The sequence below is a fragment of the Lynx canadensis genome, chromosome B3, assembly GCF_007474595.2.
Source record: "Lynx canadensis isolate LIC74 chromosome B3, mLynCan4.pri.v2, whole genome shotgun sequence".
Lineage (NCBI taxonomy): Eukaryota > Metazoa > Chordata > Mammalia > Carnivora > Felidae > Lynx > Lynx canadensis.
The window spans coordinates 107513869-107534932 of record NC_044308.2 but is presented as its reverse complement, the minus strand read 5'-3'; the positions used below and the strand labels follow the sequence as shown (position 1 = coordinate 107534932).

Here is a 21064-nt window from a genome sequence, read left to right as displayed (position 1 = left end):
CTCAAAACAGGCAGAGTCCTTAAAATTGAGAGAACAGCATTATCATAGGTCAAGTTTTACTTGCCACAACCTGCTGGTAGAAGGAAATATATCCACTTGTCTGGACTAGTATTAAGAACATTGGGGGAGGGGGGAAGGAACATTTTATGAGAAGAAATAATAGACTTGGATATTAACACTAAATGTCGTATTCAAAATGGCATTTTAAAATGTGTTCAAGTAAAACACTGTAATAAGAGAAAAACCACAAAACTTAATATAAAGTCTAGCTTTATTTTTAAAAAGATTTTACAAGTCTGTCAACCTCAAGCATACATAGGTGAATTATTCATATCTTCCATCAGATGAAGTTTACAGCTTCAATCCCTCTCAGAAAAATATAAGTAAAAAATAAATCTTTTTCACATATATTTGTCCACTATATTACTCAGCTTAGTTCTGAAATTTTCTCTTATAAATACTTTAACACAGCTGCTAATGTGGTGGGACTGTTGTGGTGCAGCTGCATTTGGCTATACTTTTACAAGTCTGCTTTACTTTTGCTAGTTCCCTGGTTCGGCTCCAAGGTCCAAATCTTATAAAGAAGAAATAAAGGTTAACTGGGCTGCCAGAAAAGCCCACTGAATGCATCCTGTAGCGCTCTGTGACAAGCCAGAGAAGAAGTATAGCCTCCAGCGAGATCCTGTGGAGAGGCAGCTCTGACGTGGTTTAAATACCTAAAACAAAACGAAAAGTGTAGCATTGATATAGAAAGCATATATAAATTGGTAACATTTTTAAAAGCAATAGTAAAACTGATGCAAATTTTAAAGAGGAATTCTGAGACTGAAATGTTCAGACATTCTAAATGCATTACTATTTTTTAAAAGGAAACTCACCAACTATATATAGAGAGCGCCTAAACTCGTTTAATTGTTGAGTTTATTGTAAAGCAAATTACATTAAGATCTTAAAACAGCTCTCAAGGAGGTTTCAAAAATAATACTGGCTATTAAAATGCCCACTCTTCCCAATTTTTAAATGTTTACTTATTTACTTTGAAAGAGAGAGCATGCACAGGGGAGGGGCAGAGAGAGGGTGGGAGAGAGAGTCCCAAGCAGGCTCAGGGTGACAGCCCAGAGCCCAATGACACCGGGCTGGATCTCAGGAACCCTGTGAGATGATGACCTGAGCCAAAAATCAAGAGTCAGGTGCTTAGAGGATGGAGCCACCCAGGCATCCTTCACTGTTCCCAATTTTTAGAAATTACTTGTCTTGTTGGCTATTGTTTGGGTACCTCACTGCTATTCTCCTTCTGGCATACTCTTAATAAATAAATACATGGTATCATAATACTATTGTATTAATATTTTACATAAATATTGGATGTTTTGCATAAATGTATTCTGAAACAAATACTTAAATGAAGGAGGGTTGAAAAATATACTAGTTACTTCAAATTTACTTCAGTATTACAAAAATATATTGTCTCCTTCCTCACATGAGAAATCTCTGAAAGCCTGATTTCAACAGAATGTCCCAATTTGTAAATACAGAAGTCTTTTGAACTGTCTCAAAAGACAGTGTAACAGAAACCACTTTTCTCCAATCATACATATATTATTTAGCAATTAAAACTCTCTACCTTGGTAAAGGTAGACAAACAAGCCTAAAATATGGGACAATCCTAGACAAAGAAGGTCAACTTGTTAGCATGACTAACAGCATCGTTGGAAAACAAATATTTCCAGCTTTGCTTTAATGCCTAGTTTAAGAAACCACATTGTTTCTTCAGGCCTCAGGAAGTAAAGGAGCTTCACCCACCTTAGAATTACGGGTATGGCAAATGAATAAATCAGGTACCAGAACATTTTAATAACTTGGAAACTTTTCTACTCATTCATTCAAACTTCCTGTGTGTCAAAGTCTTGATGCATGAGCAACTTATTATTTCTAACATAATAACAAGTCTGTTTTTCATTTGTATCCATGTTTAATAAGGTTGTGTGATTAAAAAATATATGGCAATATAAGAGGCCAAAGAGAAAAAGTGGCCAAAGTAAGACGTAACATAAGCTCCTGGAATTGGCTATAATTTATTCACACTACCGCAAATCAAGGTGTTAACTCAATTCTTTGCTTCTCTGCCAAGGGTGAAAGGGGAAAGCAGAAGGAGAAAGGTAATATTTACTGAGCAATGATCTACAAACTTTTTGATAGTATATTTATAGCAGTAAAAATATTTGAGCATGCATTTCCAATATTTGTATACTTATTTATAAATTATATACTTAATGCATTAATATATAGTGAATAATTATATAACATACTAATATAGAAGGATATTATACATTATATATGAATATTCAAAGGAGATAAAAATATTTCAACCAAAGTTCTAATATTTTCTCCCTGTATCCATCTTCTGTACGTTGGTGAATGTATCCCACTTTCGAGGCTGTTATTAAACAGTCATTGTCAAACTCCTGATAGAACCTTATGTCCCATGGGATTTAAACAGGGATTCACCCACCAAACCTACCACATGGACAGAAGACATATCTGCTTATTTCACCCCAGGACACAAAAAAATGTCCACTGTTAAGACTGTGATGCATCAGAAATGATGTAAATTAGATAAGTCACCTCAGAAGTCTAAAAATCAACCTGGAACAGCATAAAATCCATTTCTCTCCACTGAGATCTCAAAAACCATCACACAAATAAGTAATATTTTTACAAGTATCTTGGAAATGAAATGTTCCATTCCTGATACAAGTTTCAGGTAAGTTTTATCCATATACCAGACACTACTATATTAACCTTCCTTTCCTCAGACCCTCAAAAGAAAAGGACAGTCTTCGATCCAGTGGCTGTTCTCTCCTGGCAAAATTCAGGTACCACCGGAGAATGTCTGTCAACCTTAAGAAGCCAACTATCATGAAGAGAATTGGTTTTCATAGCCGTAATAGAAACCGCTGTGCAACTAGTTGTTTTGATTCATCACATTTTGGTACAACTTGCTTCTGGGAAAGTTGAGTCATACCATTTCTGGCTTGGCAATTCAAGCATAAACTTGAAGTGTACATACAGCTTTTTATATGTTATCCTGAGAAACCTGAAACAGCTGCACTGCTGGCAGGAAAACACAGGACCACCAGTAAAATATCCAAAACAGTTGCATCTTTTAATTTATGACCGTGCACTGTTTCCATAAAGAGTATATAAAACAGTTCAACATTTTATAGGTAAAATGTAATAAACAGTCATACTCATTGATGCCATAAATGTGTAAAAAAAGTTTATTTAAAATGATTAATTAGTGTTCGAAAATAGGATTTCTTGAACAGTCATAATCCAGAGCAATGAACAAACATTTTAAAATTTTAGTTATTAATGCTAAGTTGTAGATTCTTACTGCCAAAATCAAGTCAATTAAAATTTCTTTGCATAGCACTGAAGAAAATGCACTTCCCTTCTAGCAATCATTTACATTAAACATGTCTGTGAGTATAGTTCTTTAAAGACCTGGTTATTTACATTACTGTTTTTGATCTCTAGGGCTACACAAAATAGTTACTGTTAAATATTTCAATCTATTTTCACCATGGCAACTTACATTAATTCCAATTTAAAAAAAAAAAACATAATTCATTCTTGGTACTCAACTGTGGGCTTTTATTTTCTAGATATTTTAACTTAATGTTCTTAAACCCTTTAATTATTGTGGTACACCAAAGTATTGTAAAGGATCTGACACGCTGAAACCACACAATGAGAATTTAGCATTTTGCCTGCTTTTTCACATTAATCCCCATCTGTGTTGTTTTAATTCTTTCATGACCATTACAAGTACATCACTGAATAGGATTCCTGGGGTTTCTGGCAAAGGTCAGTATCATTTCATGTACACCTTTATATAACAGAATGAGGAAGAAGTCTTAGCCAAATTTATTTCTAAAAGTAAAGCTCAGTTGGATTTTGGAGCCTGGAGGTAATTGCTCTGACTATTTAGCCAATCCCAGGACAGTATTTCTGTTTTTCATGGGTTTATTTTAAATACCTGTAAATCTTATAAGCAGAAACCAGGAAAGAAAAAAAGAGGTTTGCTTACTTTGGTATCTATACCTTATTTTTACTGAAAGCAGACTAAACTCAAAGCTTTAAAAATCATACCTTTGATTATTTTCTTAATAAGACTAAAAAAAAGTATGCTTTCAAAAGCATGTCTAAGATAATTCCTGTACAAAGGGCATCTTGTGCCCTAATTTATACTGTGTCTAAAGTTGCTTTCCTTTGCCATTACCCATCAAAATCCCTTTCAAACAGACTCTGGAGGAGGGGGAGGAAAAGGAGGCAGTGGATCCTGTGAGAGGAGCAAGAAAGGATTAAGCATTCAAAACCCACACTTGAAAGTTTGTTCCTGAACTTTGATTTCCTACACTGTCATTTTCTTCTGTTACATTTAGCAGCTTCTACTCCCAAAGAAGGTGGTATAATTTACACTTAGCTTCAGAAAGACTTCATTTACTCAGTCCTTTAACATAAGAGAGTTCCTCTGAGATTACTCTTTTACTATTTCCCTTCCTTTAAAAGCCCTATATCGACCATCTGGCTAAAGTCTTGGACTCAGCTCATTTTAGTGCTATTCAACAATGCTTTGAGTCCTCAGCTAGGGGCAGAGGGCAGGGGCTGTCACTCAAGACCCAGAGGCAGCACTCTTCCCCTCCAGTCATAACCTCTTCATGAAAACCCTTGAAACACTTTGGCTCTAGAGAATCAAAGAATCTTTAAATTTAAATTGAAATTAAAATGTGAAGTTCATATTAGTTTCCTTTACCTCAAATTACCAGGCCCAATGGGCAGTTAAAAAAAAGAAAAGTCCAAGTCTTTAACTCTATAGTGCTTCCCTTTCCTAAGAAAGGGGGTGAACTCTAGAGCCTAAGACCTTCTTTTCACAAGTGGGCCCATTTTTGAACCTGAATTTAAAGGCACTATGCATCAAACAGACCAGTTCCAAGTATTTCTGCCTCCCAGCCTACAAAATTCAAATCTAAGTGCCATTAAGAGACATTAACCAGCTGATCTCAGCTGTCGAGACCAAGAGCTCTTATAAGAAATTCAGCCAAGGCTATAAAAGATTTACATGAACAACCTGAAGTCTATCTCAATAGGTTTAAAAACAATCAGAGCAATAGTGTACTCAATTATCACTAAAAAGCAGCAACATTCTGAAAACTGAAATTAGTGCTTAGGTGCCCTAACCCAACCATGATGTCAGAATAACAGACAAACTGTCTACAGAGGGAAACTGACAATCATATATTCTAACATAAATGAGGAAAGCAATCCAAGTCAGAACTACTGTCCATAATTCTGAGGGCAGTTTGATTATAAAAACACAAAGCTTCATGAACTCCAACCAAAATATAACAAACTTCCATAATCATGATACTACTCTTCACTTCATTATCTAACCTGCATGTGAGAACACAAATTGAATAAACTATTAAAGCTATTTTCAGATTTATACTATACACTTAGAAATCTAGTAACCAATTTATCCCAGACATTTAGACCATCTGAACAGCAAAGCTCAGATTTAGAAATTAAAAGCCACATGGTGCCCAAGTGTACAGCTGAATACAGATTGCTCAAATAAGCCTTTCTGAATTATAACTAAAAGTAAAGTGTGCAATTTAATGCTATCAAATAACACACTAGGCATTTTTAGGACAGGGTAGCTGTTACTGAAAGTTAATGTAACTACAAAGTGAAAGGAACACTTCCTTGATTTGGGTGTAAGTGACTGAACACATAAAAGATATAGCTATTTAAGTGTAACATATTCTATGATCAATTTTTGTTGGTAGTTCTGGATATATCAAATGATAGAACGCTAAGGATAGATTCCATCTGTAGAATACAGATAAATACAAGAGTATCTCAGGAATCAGGTGCTATGAGATATACTCGAATAGAGCCATGAAAACAGATAATAAAGGATGGCCATATATATCAAATGATTTTTGATAAATCTTAAATATACTCCTCAAAGTAAGAAGATGTTTATCTCAGTTATAATATGTTTAGCTAATTTCAGTATTATTCTAAATGCTTAAATGAGATTAAGCAGGAAAATGGTATAAATAATGTTTTTACTTACTGATTCTTAAAACATTATGATACTCATTCCTATGAATTTATTCAAAATAACCAGAGGAGAGAAGGGAAGGCAAAGTTTCATGAAAAATCTAAAAATAACAAATCATATCAGTCATAAAAATAACAAATCATATATAGATTTTGTATGTCCCAGTGAGGGACAGGTGTCACTTCTGTGGTGAAAATATAGTAGAGATAATAAAAACAAATATCCTAGTTTCTGATTTTCCTTTTTTTTTTTAATTTATTTTTGATAGAGAAAGAGACACTGAGCAGGGGAGGGACCGAGAGAGAGAATCCCAAACAGGCTCTACACTATCAGCATAGAGCCCAACATGGGGCTTGACCTCACAAACCATGAGATCATGACCTGAGCCAAAATCAATAGTTGGATGCTTAAGTGACAGAGCCACCCAGGAGCCCCTAATTTCTGAAAAGTTCCCAAAAATTCTAGTGCCTCATTTTGCCTTATTTAATGTAATTTCTTACTGTGAATTCCGTGTAACAGACGTATACCAGATGTTTCATCATAACTTTATACAACCAGGATGGTAATTTTTCCCCAAAGGTGGGACAGACAAAATGCAGAAATTTATATGTATGCAGTGTATTCCTTCTTCAAAAAATTAAAACAAATTACTGAGTGCCTACTATATGCCAGGTATTGAAGCAACTCTGAGAATAAAACGGAGAGCAGACTCCATATTCTCATGGACCTTATAATTCAGCAGAGAAAAAAAGATGTTAAATAATGAATATTATGAATGAGAAAGTCAGGGCTCTATCAGTGTAGATTAAAAGGAAGCCAGTATGAACAAGTTCAGAAAAGGTCTCCCTAAGGAAAGGACAGTCAGATTCAGACCCAAAGGATGAGGAAGAGTTAGTTATTAGCAAGGCAAGAGGAATAGAGCAGCAATCCAGTGCAGGAAGAATGTAGCAGCAAGGCATCATATTGAGAACATGGGGGAAAGGTGGCTCCAGGTCAACATGAGGCTGGAGATGCTGGCAGAAATTATCCAAAAGAAGACCTTATAGGAAGTGCTAATAACTGTGAATTTTATTCAAAGGGCAATGGGAGCCACTGAAAAGTTACTGTTAGGAACCTGGTTATTTAAGCTACTTTGACTGTACAATGGATGGGAAAAAAGTAGGAGTCAATTAGAGAGAGACTCCTAAGAAGAATGTTTCTCTATTCCAGGCTTAAGATCATGGCACCTAAATTAGGGTGGTAGCAGTGGTAATAACCAAAAAAAAAAAAAAAAAAAAAAAAAAAAAAAGGACTGGTTTAAGAGATATTTAAAAGCCAACTGAGTGAGTGGATATGGGAGCAAGAGAAGAGGGGAGGAGAAACTGGTGTCAAAGTCAACTTCCAGCTATCTAGTCATGTGGAACAGGGAATGTGCCCTCACAGAGGCAATGGAAAACTGGAAGAGAAACAAATTGGTGTGGGAGAGAAGGGAAGGGAAAGATCATTCATTTAATTTTGGAGTTAAGTCTGAAGTGATTATAGAACAGACACATGAGTGGATATAGCAGCTGGATATATGCGCCAAGTGCTAAGAAGAAAATTATAGAATGAAGGTAACAATTTGGGAGTCATCACTATTTAGATGGTATCTGAAACCATCAGGTAGATGCTAATATTTAAGGAGACAGGAAAGAATGAGAGAAGAGAGGGCCTAAGGCAGAGGCCTAGAGAACAACAACATATATATAACATGCCAAAAAACAAAAACAAAAACAAAATGGTGGTGAATTTTATGTGTAAACATAAAATTATGTTGAGTGGGCCACAGGATGCTCAGATTATCTGGTAAATCATTATTTCTGAGCGTGTCTGGAAGAGATGAGCATTTAAATTGGTGAACTACCCAACAGGAGTAGGTATTATTCAATCTGTTGACGACCTGAGAATCACAAAAAAGTGGAGAAAGACTGAATGTCCTATGGATGACTGAGCTGGAACATCGATCTTCTCTTGTCCTGAAAGCTCCAGACTGGCATCTAGACTTGATCTGGCACCTACACCATTGGTTCTCTCTTAGGCCTTTGAACTACACCACTAGCTTTCCTGAATCTCTAGCTTGCAGGCAGCAGATCATGGGCCTTCTCAGCCTCCATAATCACATGAGCTGATACTTATAATAAATCTCTTTTATCTCCCTCTCTCTCTCTCTCCCTCCCTCTCTCCCTCCTACTGGTTCTATTTCTCTAGACAACCTCACTAATACAGAAACTAATATTTTTTGAAGTGAAGGGTGTGTTCAGGTGTGGTAAATGTTGCCACTCCATACTAATGCCTTATGCACTCTCTTCCCCTAGATTTTCAAAGAAGGTAGAATCAAGGAAGGTTAAGCCACTTGGAAAGGTGTTAGAACCTGCTACTTGTGTCTGACTCCTTCTTGTAATTTTAAGAATAATGGCAGAGACAGAGATGTGAAACCTATTAGATTTCTCCATCTAGGGCCTCTTCATGGTATTTATAGCAGTAATGTTTCTTATAGCAAAAGAACAAAAGGAACAACTGAAATATCCACTGACAGAAGAATGGGCAAATTGTTACTTACACAGTAGAACAGAGTACAGCAGTGGAAACAAAGGATATACAGCTTCACGCATGTATCAACACTGCTGACTTTCATAAACAATGCTAAGTAAAAGCAAAGACAAAAAGCAAGTTACAGAAAATATGTAGAGCACAGTTCATTCATATAAAGCTCAGAAATGCAAAGTACACATGGAATGTATAGACATGAGCAAACTGTAAACAAAGCAAGTAAATGATAATCAGCAGTTTCAGGGTGACCGAATCTCTGATTTGAGGTGGGACAACAATAAAGAGAAGAAGAATGCATGCAGAAAGGACTTCTACAGCATTGGTTATGCTCCATCTCCTAAGTTAATGAGTGGAATTCAAAATACAGAACCTGAAGGAGTAGAGGAGGGAGAAGCAATGAGAATGGAAAAAATTAGGGGTACTTTGGTGGCATAGTCAGTTAGACACCCAATTCTTGATTTCAGCTCAGGTCATGGTCTCCCCGTTCATGGGATCGAGCCCCGCATCTGGTTGTGCACTAACAGCACAGAGTCTGCTTGGGATTCTCTCTCTCTCCTCTCTCTCTCTCTGTCCTAGTTTTCTCAAAATAAATAAACTTAAAAAAAAATTAAAGGGGCACATGGGTGGCTCAGTCGGTTGAAGATCTGACTCTTGATCTCAGCTCAGGTAATGATCTCCTGGTTTGTGGGTTTGAGCCCCACATCAGTCTCTGTGCTAACAGTGCTGAGCCTGCTTGGGATTCTCTCTCTTCCTCTCTCTCTCTGCCCCTCCCCACTCTGTCTCTCTCTCTCAAAATAAATAATTTTTTAAAAAGAATGGAAAAAATTCAGCAACTGTTTTATTATCACTCTTTGTAAAATTATGTATCATATATTTTTTCTATGTATGAAATATTTTTTAAAAAGTAGTGCAAAGAGCATAGCCATTAATCCAGTACACAATCTGCATGTAAAACCAACCATTCTTAGTTGGCCTTAGTTTCATAAAATATTACTACTTTGATTCCATTTGCAATAATTCATGTTAATTATAATAATTTACCTTAAAATATGTTTAACACTGCAATATGTTACATTCATATTGTTCTCTGTACTGTTTTAGTGGACTCTGGTTTATGAGCAAGGTGAATACATTAATTTAAGATAGGGAAAGTTAGTAAAATCAGATTTATCTGCAAAGAACCCTTTGAAGAATACACATCTAAACAGCAAGCCTAAGTACTGGTTAAAAAGCTGATCTACTAAAGCAGCAAAAACAAAGTGGCAGATGAAATTGGTTAAGTGGTTAAGGAGACCTCAGCCAAATTCCTGATAATCTAGAATATTCCCCATAATGCTGCTGCAGATTTGTATTTCTTTACCAGAATGAAACATACTAGGGGGCATAGCTCAGTGGTAGAGCATTTGACTTCAGAATGAAACATACTGAGCCTTCTGTAGCTAATATTAAGGGAACAGCTTAGATGGATAAACCAAATCCAACTCTTCTCTCTGTCCAATGTTAGTTAGTTAAGCACCCCCTAAATTTGCAGAAGAACTGTCCCCACTGGTGTGGGTTTTTGTTAAGTGCACTGTCTAAATTAAATATAAACAACCTCAGTCCTCTCTCCTGTATCATTTTCCTTTTCTTCACTGTACCACCACATTAATACATAAAGACATCATGGTTTAGTAGAAAGGACAAAGACTTTGGAAACATACACTTAGGTTTGAATCTCTCCTTGAACAATTATAAACATGATTTGGAAAGTGCTTTAATTTTTCTGATCCTTATTTCCTCATCTGTAAAAGAAACAAGGAGGCAATACCTCTTCATAGTATTTTTTAGAGGATTAAACAAGAAAATGTGTATATTACATCTGGCAAAGAACAGATATTCAATAAAGTATATATCCCTGACCATCCTACATATTCTCTTTGATACTATTAATACAAAGTATACTCTCACAATAACCCAAATTTCCAAAGTCCTTTACTTTCTGCTAATTAATACGTACCTCTCCTTTCCCAACTCTGTGACCTTCCTGTCTCTTCCCACATCTATTTCAACAATATTTAATAGTTTTGCCCTCTCTGTTCCCCCTTTCATTGTACCCTAATTATAAAGATTCAAGTGGAGGTTTTGTTTATATTTTTTATATTAGTCAAAAGATAAGGAGTAGTCCTGCTTGTTCATCTTTTATCACAGGACACTAGAATAACCCAAGGATGCCAATACCTTCATATTAAAAGACAAATGGGGAAATTTGTATATAGAAATATATATATATAATACATTTATATATACATAAACATATATGCACAGATCTGTATTTCACAAATACTAGCACACTCTAGTACGTTTTATTTCAAAAGTTAAATTGCTACATTATTTCCACTCTAATATACTCCATTTTGACTCTCATCACCATTGAATGGACATTTCTCTGTTCTCATTCCCCACAACATCTTCCTCTACCTCTCTTTATCTGGAGACAGCCTCCAGCTATAAAATGCTCTTAGCTTGTGACTTCCATAAGAATGTCTATAATTTGGGCCACACTCCTACTGCTTTCACACAGGATTCCTCAAATTTCTCTTTTCCACTTGGCTCCTAATTACTAGTTTTCTTCTTGGTTTACCTCGTCCTTCTTGGTTTATCTCGTACCTTCTCCTATTCTTTTTTTGCTATTATTTAAATTTCAGTTAGTTAACACACAGTGCAATATTGGTTTCAGGAGTAGAATTCAGTGATTTATCACTTATATTCAACATCTGGTACTCATCACAGGTGCTCTCCTTAGTACCCATCACCCATCTAGTATATCCCCCACCTACCTACCTCCATCAACCCTCAGTTTGTTCTCTATCGTTAGGAGTCTCTTGTGGTTTGTTTCCCTCTCTCCTCTTCCCTTATCCCATATATTCATCTGTTTTGTTTCTTAAATTCCACATATGAGTGAAATCTACGGTATTTGTCTTTCTCTGATTGACTTATTTCACTTAGCATCATACATTCTAGTTCCATCCGCGTGATGGCAAATGTCAAGATTTCATTTTTGATGGCTGAATAATATTCCAGTGTGTGTGTGTGTGTGTGTGTGTGTGTGTGTGTGTGTATCTCCTCTGCTTCTTCAGTCCTCACTGTGACTATATCCAGTTGGTTGTGCACCTCAGTTACAGCATTTTTTATTTCAGCCTGGCTAGTTTTTAGTCTTTTATCTCAGCAGCAACAATTTCTCTGGTGCCTTCTATGCTTTTTTCAAGCCCAGCTAGTAGTCTCATGACTGTTGTTCTAAATTCTTGTTCAAATATATTGCTTGTATCTGTTTTGAGCAAGTCCCTGGCTATGATTTAGTCTTGACCTTTCTTTTGTGAAGAATTCCTCTGTCTTGTCATTTTGCCTAAGTTTCTTTCTTTTGCATGGTTTGAAAGCTTGTTATGTTTCCTGCACTTACAGTGTCTTGCTTTTCCTTAGGGATGGAGCATATTCTATCAGTTTTGTCTGGTCCTCCAATTTTATTCCTGCTCATCAGTAACTTGGAAGGATCCTGGCTCACACCCCTCAGCGGGCTCCCGAAGCATGGCTTGGGCTGGAGCAGAGCCGCATGCAGGGAGAGACCAAGCCCACCACCCCACAACCCTGCAGGCACCTCCTGCTACAGACACTGCAATTTCCACGAGTCCCCTCTGCAGCTATGATGGCATCGTCTTCTCCTATTCTTTTTAATTTTTTTTAACTTTTATTCATTTTTGAGAGACAGAGAGAGACAGAGTTTGAGCAGGGGAGGGGCAGAGATAGAGAGAGACACACAGACTGAAGCAGGCTCCAGGCTCTGAGCTGTCAGCACAGAGCTCAATGCAGGGCTCGAACCCACCAACCGCAAGACCATGACCTTAGCTGAAGTTGAGTGCTTAACTGACTGAGCCATCCAGGCACCCCAAGTCTTCTCCTATTCTTGACTCTATCTCTGAAATGTCTGACTTCATTTATCAACTCTGTCGTACTAAACCTACAAATCTTATCTTTTGGTCTTTTGCCCTTCTTTCTTAGTTATAGCCCAAGCATTTTTATCTGCTTGAGTGGCCTTTCATACTCGGTGTCCCACTGGAACTACAAATTTAAATTTTCATAACTGAACTCATCTTCCTTTACAAACCTAGCCCTGTGTCTGTGTTTCTTAATAGTTTCAACATACTTCTAGAGTCATCTTGAATCCTCTTCCCTCTGCATACCAATGAGAAATCTACATCACAGTATCTCTCTACAAACATCTATTTACTTCTCACATCATCTTCACTGCTGCTGTTACCTAATCTTAGCTCTTTTTTTTTTTAACCTCTTTCATGGCCTACAGTTAATACTCTCTCAATCGGTTACCCTATTTCTAGTATGTTCTCTCCATTCCAATCTATTCATGGTTATCAAACTAATCTTCCTAAGGCAAAGCTCTGCATCACTCTCATACAAATAGACATGCACTGGCTGCCTGCTATATGTAGAATAAAGTCCAAATTCCTTAGCCTACCATTCAAGGCTTACTGCACTTGATTCCAACCCACCTTTCTAAACATATTTCTTATTAATAATCTCCATGTACCCTGAATGTAAGACAACCATGAGGTTTTCAGTTTTTCTCTATGAAAGCCTCATAACCACTCACTCCATATCTCTGTTCATGCTATTTCATTATCTTGGAATGCCCTCACCATTGTCTGTCTTCCAAAGCCATGCTACAAATGTCAATCTCTTAATTCTGAACAAAGACATGAGAAGCTTAACTGTGCAACACAGAAATGTTATATTCAGTATAGCAAACAAAAAAAGTAAAATAAACTAAGCTTAAAAGCAAGAAAAGAGGGGCGCCTGGGTGGCTCAGTCAGGTAAGAGTCCAACTCTTGATTTTGGCTGAGGTCATGATCTCATGGTTTGTGAGTTTGAGCTCCATGTCAGGTTCTATGCTGTCAGAGGAGGATTCTCTCTCCCTCTCTTTCTGCCTCTCCCTCCCCCCCCCCACACCTCTCTCTCTCTCTCAAGATAAATAAACCTTAAGGGAAAAAAAAAAGGCAAGAAAAGAAACTCTCAGGTGCCAGAAATTATTCAGGAGCTCAAAAATCAGAGCATGAGCAGAGCCTTAAGTTCAGAAGATCACCTATAAAACAACTTGTAGGAATATTCTGCTCACTGGCCTGGGATAGTCACAAGAAAGTCTAGGGACATGGATAGAAAAGAATCACACATAAAAAATCACCATATCCAAGTCTGTTCCATCTCCAAGAAAGTAAAAACAATACCTCCAGATTCAGTGAAGCCAACAGGAGTTTGGCTGAAGCAAAAAAAATCTCTTTATCAGTATGCCTTCACAATCCAAGGAAGGCTCCTAGGAATATAACACCCACTAAAAAGAAGTTCACAGTTAAAAAAAAAAAAAAAAGAATGGAATGAGCCTCATTTATTAAAGAGTCAGAAAACACGATCAATGACAGGACTATCACACCCAGACACACAGCTAAGAGGAACTGAAAAAAATTTATCTCATGGAAGGAGAAATGAGTAAAGAAATAGATGCCATAAGACAAGAAATCAACAATAGGAAAAGAACAAGCATTTTCTTTAAAAAAAAAAAAAGTGAAACAGGAATTCTTAGAATAAAAGTCTCAATGGACAAGTTAGGCAGCTGGTTATCCAGAGACGGAGAAAAAATTAGTGAGTGGAAAATTATGGGAGGAAAACACAAAGAAGGAAGAATGTAGAGCTAAAAAGGAGACAAATGGAAAGAACCACTACCGGATATTTCAAGAAGAAAATTAAATCCCAATGGGAAGAGCGGTATGTAAGGAATAAAGATGAGAAAAAACCCACTGCCATTACCATTACTACCACAAACTGGTAAAAATAACAACAGGGAAAAGACAAGACGAAGTGTAAGGTTAAGCCTGATGAGGTGTTTATTTTGTTCAAAAAAAAAAAAAAGATTTAACCTTTAGACTTCTGAAAATAACATTTGTTAATTCTGGTTACTCCCTGTACCTCTCTCGGTTTGAAATACTTAACAGTTTTCTTAGATTCCACCCCCTCTGGATTGCCCCAGGTAGAATAACTTATTTGCTCCCTGAATTTGCATAGCACTTTATCTTTACCTCCCTCGTAAGTACCATAACTATTTATAAACCTCACATGTTCCCTTGTCAGGTAAGTTTCTTGATAGCAAGATAAATATCTACTCACTAAACAGTCATTACTTAAAAAAAAAAAAATCATCCTTATATAAGCAGAGAATACACAATTTTTTTTTAATTACATAAAAATTCTGGTTAGTTAAGATACAGACCTAAAGAATGGTCATAAAAGATGGCAAATAAAAATACAGAGGACATGAAAAGAGTTATCACCACAAATTATAAAGCTGCAAAGGAAGATAGCATAAAACTGAATGGAAGACAGACTGCATATCAGTCACTGAGGAATATAAAAAGATTTCCTGGAAATCAGAAGGTGCCTATAATAATAACAGAAATGGGACATAATGCATAGTGTAAAATGACTTTAAACATAAACGAGTATTTTCTTTTTCTTTAATAGAAACCCAGATGAGTACTTTTTTATAAATTTTATTTTAGAGAGAGAGAGTCGGGGGGAGAAGGAAAGGGAGAGAAAGAATTTTAAGCAGGCTCCATGCTCAGCATGGAGCCCAACATGGATCCCATGACCCTGTGATCATGACCTGAGCTGAAATCAAGAGTTGGGACGCTCAATCAACTGAGCCACCCAGGGACCCCAATATGAGTATTTTCTTAAATACGTATATTTGAAAATTGCCTTGAGATTTTATCATCATCTGTCTCAAAGCTAACCTCTCAGTGTGTTAACCAATTTTATGCTTAAAGATGTGTAATATAATGGAATATAGCTATGAAGGCAAAGAAAAACAAGAAATTCAAACAGAACTAGACCCACCCAAAGCAAGATCTTTTGTAAGATATTTATTTTTCCATTCAAAGCACCTTCTCAAAAGCTCTATTTCATACACTGGAATCTGAATCATGTCAATAACTTAGATAAATCTCTAAAGCAAACAATAACAAGCAAAGACAAAGTCAAGGGGATAAAATACCTGATGTTTTCTCCTAATTATGAAAAATTCTATTTTCTAGCATGTAAAAACAGGTTCATAAAATATCTACTCAAGGGCCCGGTGACTATAAGCAGTAAAATCTGAAAAAGCTCCAAGAGTCCTGGTTTAATGCATAATAATTTGAAGTTTTTAAGAAGCATTTTTGATACTTAAGCCCACAGAAAAGTTGCACTTTCTTCCAAAAGCTAAATCACAGCATTGCTTTGGGAAAAAAATAATCCATGCTCATTATCATAAGTAATACACTAATGCAATCAGTTTTACCAAAAATGAAGCTTTTCTACAATAGAATGCTTTAATAGTCAGTTAGTTGGTTAAATACCATTTGGTCCAAAACCTTCATGTGTAAAGAAAATATTTTCCTCTTATTTAAAAAATTATAGCATTATTTTCAGTTTTCTGTTTTGCTTCCAGACTACATTTTTTGGCAATGCGTTATGACTCTGCACATGCTGGTATAATATTTTAAATAAAAACACATTCTAATCAGTTACATATGACTTGTTTTGAAAATGAGAAGTTTTTAAAAGTTTAAATTTACAGAATGTGCTTCAATATTATAAAAATTCTTTATAGTTAAAAACTTAGACTTATTTTATTATCTTAAAAGGTTAAAAGAAAGAAAAGAACTATACTGTTTTCTTGAATTCTACCTTTTGGGGAAAAAATGTATTTCTACCTGCCATTCCAAAGTTTATAAAATAAACCAGTCTTCTCATCTCTGGATCATACTTTGGATATGTGTCAGCAAAAAGTGAACAAGAAGCCAAATCCAAACTAAAATTATTCATGATAAATTTTGTCCCTAATTGATCTCCATTTGTAAAAACTAATGTATTATTAGAACTAAAGATAGGAAAAATTTTAACTGAAATGATATAAAATAAATACCAAGGGGATAATACCCCATCCTTTTATTTTATTTTATTTTATTTTCAACGTTTTTTATTTATTTTTGGGACAGAGAGAGACAGAGCATGAACGGGGGAGGGGCAGAGAGAGAGGGAGACACAGAATCGGAAACAGGCTCCAGGCTCCGAGCCGTCAGCCCAGAGCCCGACGCGAGGCTCGAACTCACCGACGGCGAGATCGTGACCTGGCTGAAGTCGGACGCTTAACCGACTGCGCCACCCAGGCGCCCCTACCCCATCCTTTTAAGATGCACTTAAGATTAATCAATCCTACATGTGGTTACTGAAAATAAATTTTAGATGTTTTATAAAATAAAACTGAAAATAAATTTTAAATGTTTTATAAAATAAATGACAATAGTGTGTAGACAGTATAGATAGTACAGCAAGGAAAAAATATGCAGATTCCTAAAACTGGAAGGGAACATTGGAAACCATCTCATCTCACTGCCTCATTAACAGATAAAACAGATAAAGTAGCTGATTCCAGGCAATGGTTAAAAATTTTTATTAATCTATTCAATGAACATGTCTTGAAAATTTACTATGTACCAGTATTATGCTAGGTGCTAAATGAGAAAACAGTCTCTCTTCCCAAGTAGCTCAAAGTCTAGTGTGAAGAAAGACAGGAAAATGAGCAATTTTTAAATATAAGAGACCTAGAAGCCTCAAGAAAGGAGAGTGCAGAAGACAGACGTTGATATATGAACGGAGAATAATAATTTGCCATGCAGATAAAGAGGCAAAGAGGGTATTCCAGAAAGGAGAAGAATTTGAAGGGCCTTATATGCCTTGAATATTTTTAAAAATAAAGGACACATATGAAAATGTTAGTAGATGAGTAATGCAATCTGAACTGTAGAAATCTTTGTATGAAAGATAGATTGGAAGAAAGAGAGGATGAAAAGAAAGCAAAGTAAATGACTATGAGCACCTCTAGGGACTCTGACCCTAAGGACCTTAATTATCTAATTACAGGTGAGATAGAAGCAAGAGGAAATCTTTAACAACTCCCAAGTTTGGCTAGGCTAGCCAAGTTTCACCACAACAGGATGTACAATAGTTAGAGGAGGTTTCACAAAGAAGCCAATTCCCACTGGGGATATAAAAAAAAAAATTAGGTACTTGTCAAACACACAGGTAGAAAGATGGAGTTGGAAATCAGAGTTTAAAACAAGGAAAATTAATACAGGCTTAGGACTTAATCTAAATCACTGTACGTTTTTAACAGACTTTCCCAGAGTCCTTGGGTTCTGAGTAAGTGCCTTTAGGGCATCATTGAGGGCAGAATGGGGAGGAGGGCCAAGCTGGACCTGTCACCTCGACTGTAACACACTTTTTATAAAGCATCTGTTTTAGATTTTGAGGACCTAAGTAAGATTTTTTTAAACTATTCTGTTTCTTTAAAAAGTTTCAAAAACATTATAATATAGCTTTAGAATCAAACTGATTTGGTGTTAAATCCTGACTACCCCTTAGTAATAGACTCAAAGTTACGTGGCTGTTCAGAGTTGTTATAAATGATCAAGAACAACGTACAAGAAGTGCCTACGACACAGCCCAGCACACAGCAGGTACTCAATACTGAATGAGACTAAAAGATCAATGGAGAACGTTGTATAATAACAACTTTATTAGGAGAGAAGGAAGAGTTCATCAAAAAAAAATTCTTTTAAGGAGAACTGAGAGAAGATGAAAGAAAACTAAAAGGCAGTAGTGTCACAAAGCAAATGAAAGACACAGTTTGAGAAATAAGAGGTAAAATAAGATAAAGACAAGAAATCCACCAAATTTTGTAATTGGGAAGTCAAATGGAGAATGAGCAAAATCAGATTCTAAATAAAAGTCGAGTTGTACTAAGTTTAGGAAAGTAATCAGAAATAAGGAAGTAGAGATAGCAAGCATAAAACTTCTTTGCAGTAGTTACAGGAAGATTCAGGATTGATGAAGTGATGAATATGTTGTTTCAAGACAGAAATCTGAATATGTTCATGTGGCAAATTAAAGTTTCAGGGCAGAAGAGAAGATCTGAAAGAGGGGTAGAGACCAACTCGATGGTGTGCTATCCCAGAGTTGAACGGCAAAGCAGCCCCAGAACAGAGATAGCAGGATCAGCCTCAGATGCACGATAGGCCCCCTGGCCTCTAAGGAGGGGCCTCTAAGAGTTAACCATGGCTGCAAAGATAAGTTTATAGTTAGGGTGTGGCTTTTGAGACAGTAAGTTCATACTTACATTTTCTCTATGTAGCGGGTTGAAAGATTAGCTGCTAAATGTAAAAGAGGGCAAGTGGGAGTGAGATTTAAGAGTGGTGATCTGGGAAAGCCATTGTGGGAAAGGAGAGAAGTCAGCAATGGACATGCACAAAATGATTCCTGAGTAGCTCCAATCTGCTCAGTTGTATGAGTTTCTTCAGCTGTACTCAGAACAAATTTAACATTCCATGTATTTTTTTAAATTTCCAACTACTCTCTGTATGCAAATGTCATATACTGTCACAATATAATTGAAACCTAAAAATACTCGTGTGATCTTGACTCTTATTTAAATTATTTTTAGAATTCCTCCATATAAAAATCCACTGTCTTTTTCTCAACAAAGAGCTCTAAACAGAGGTCAAAGCACCTGACTGCTATCTTACATAATAAGTTTTGTTATTACACATTATAGACTCAGAAGATGGATTTTTAAAAATTAAAGTGCTACCTATTGCAAAAACACCTTTCTGAACACAGTGGGAGGCTATAATTTGGAAATATCCTTACTCCTAATGAAGTTTACCTTGAACAAGAAAGTACACTGCTGAGACTTGATGAGTGAAAGCACTTGAGCCTACATGATGATAGTAAGTGGTACTTAGTAGCTTTGAAACTCTGATTCATGTCTTCACATTAGCTGCTTAATTGCACTGACTGAATTTTTCATTAGCTGACCAAATATTTATTTTATTGGGTTTGGGAAACTGTTATAATCATGTTTACAGTAAGAATTTTCTAAACATTTATTCCCTTACAGTTAACAAAGACTTAACTAAACTCCTTAATAGCTATGTTTTGTGTGAACACTCTGATTCTTCCTTATATATTTTTCCATGAATTGTTAAGAAAATAAAATGGTTCCCAGTACTAGTCAGAAAACCAGAGATAATTTCTCACAGAAAATTATTAGTTCTAGAAACCAAAATTGAAGTGTCTGGCTTACCAGAATTTGGACAATTTGTAGCTTTGTAATTCTTATGGAATTTTGTAATTCTTAAGGAATCAGGAAAAAATCAGGTTTTATGCTTGTATAAACAAATATATCCTGCAAAGTTAAAAAATGGTTACATGTTGGCTAATTTGGGCAAACACTTCAGATACTATCTAAACAAGAAACTTTAGTTCAGCTTTAGCTCTCAAATTTAATGTTTTAAAAATGGCATAGTATGCTTAAATCAATAGAATGGACTCCCATATAATGTAAATCTACTGAAATGTCTGTCAATGTGTTACAGTGAATATATACAAAACCCAAACATTTAATTAGCTATAAAACAAGAATGCACGAGTGAGGGGAGTTCTTCAAGAGGATAGCAAATCACTTAACATACACTAGAAATATTCAGGGATTGAATATAGTAAAGTATGTCTAAGGAATAATTCTGTGTTTCTACATAAGATTATATTACATAAAACAATCAAGACCATGAAATGTCAAACATTAAAGTACTATAGCAATTATGTAATAAAGATGTTTAACACTGCTGCATTATAATAGAAGTACACTAAGTAGAAAAATAATGTAAGGATATGTTTTTCTCCAAAAAATACATCATGCTCTTAATTTGCATACAGAGTCTTTTAAACAACAAAAGGAATAACACACTACAATCAGACGGTACAAATATGTCTACAGCCCATCGTCTCAATCCTATTGTGTTTTCCTCTAAGAGAATAATACTTTCCAGTGGTTGACAGAATGTCTTTGGGTCTTGTGTCAAGAAAATGGAAATTTACACAAGTATAAAGAAATAAAGAAAATTAAGAATGATGTCTAAGACGCAGAAAACTACACAGCATTTTAATCAATGTATGCTTTAATAGTCTAGGTAACTAGCCATATTTAAACTCAGATTTGATTACAAAAGACCAAAAGAAGTTTAGTGATATGAGTTTTCCCTTAGTTTGCTTCCTTTTCTTTCTTTGCTCAAGGGCAAGCATTTTAGTCTTCAGTGATCCAAAAAATATGCATGTTCTGCAGTAACCATAATTTGCTGACAAAATATGTGGAATAGATTCACAGAGCTCCCAGTTTACTTATTTCTACTTGATGGTTTTTGATGATTCATATTTCAATAACAA

At 35.8% G+C, this 21064-nt stretch overlaps 1 protein-coding gene across 1 annotated transcript in view; it reads right to left on the bottom strand.

Moving 5' to 3' along the window:
- Positions 1–253: 253 nt before the first annotated feature.
- Positions 254–21064, bottom strand: part of MNAT1 (MNAT1 component of CDK activating kinase) — a 207044-nt gene continuing 186233 nt past the window's right edge. Inside the window, exon 8 of the mRNA XM_030319244.1 lies at positions 254–716. Coding sequence (XP_030175104.1) covers positions 596–716 — 121 coding nt within the window. The 3' untranslated portion in view covers positions 254–595. The remainder of the gene's footprint in view (positions 717–21064) is intronic.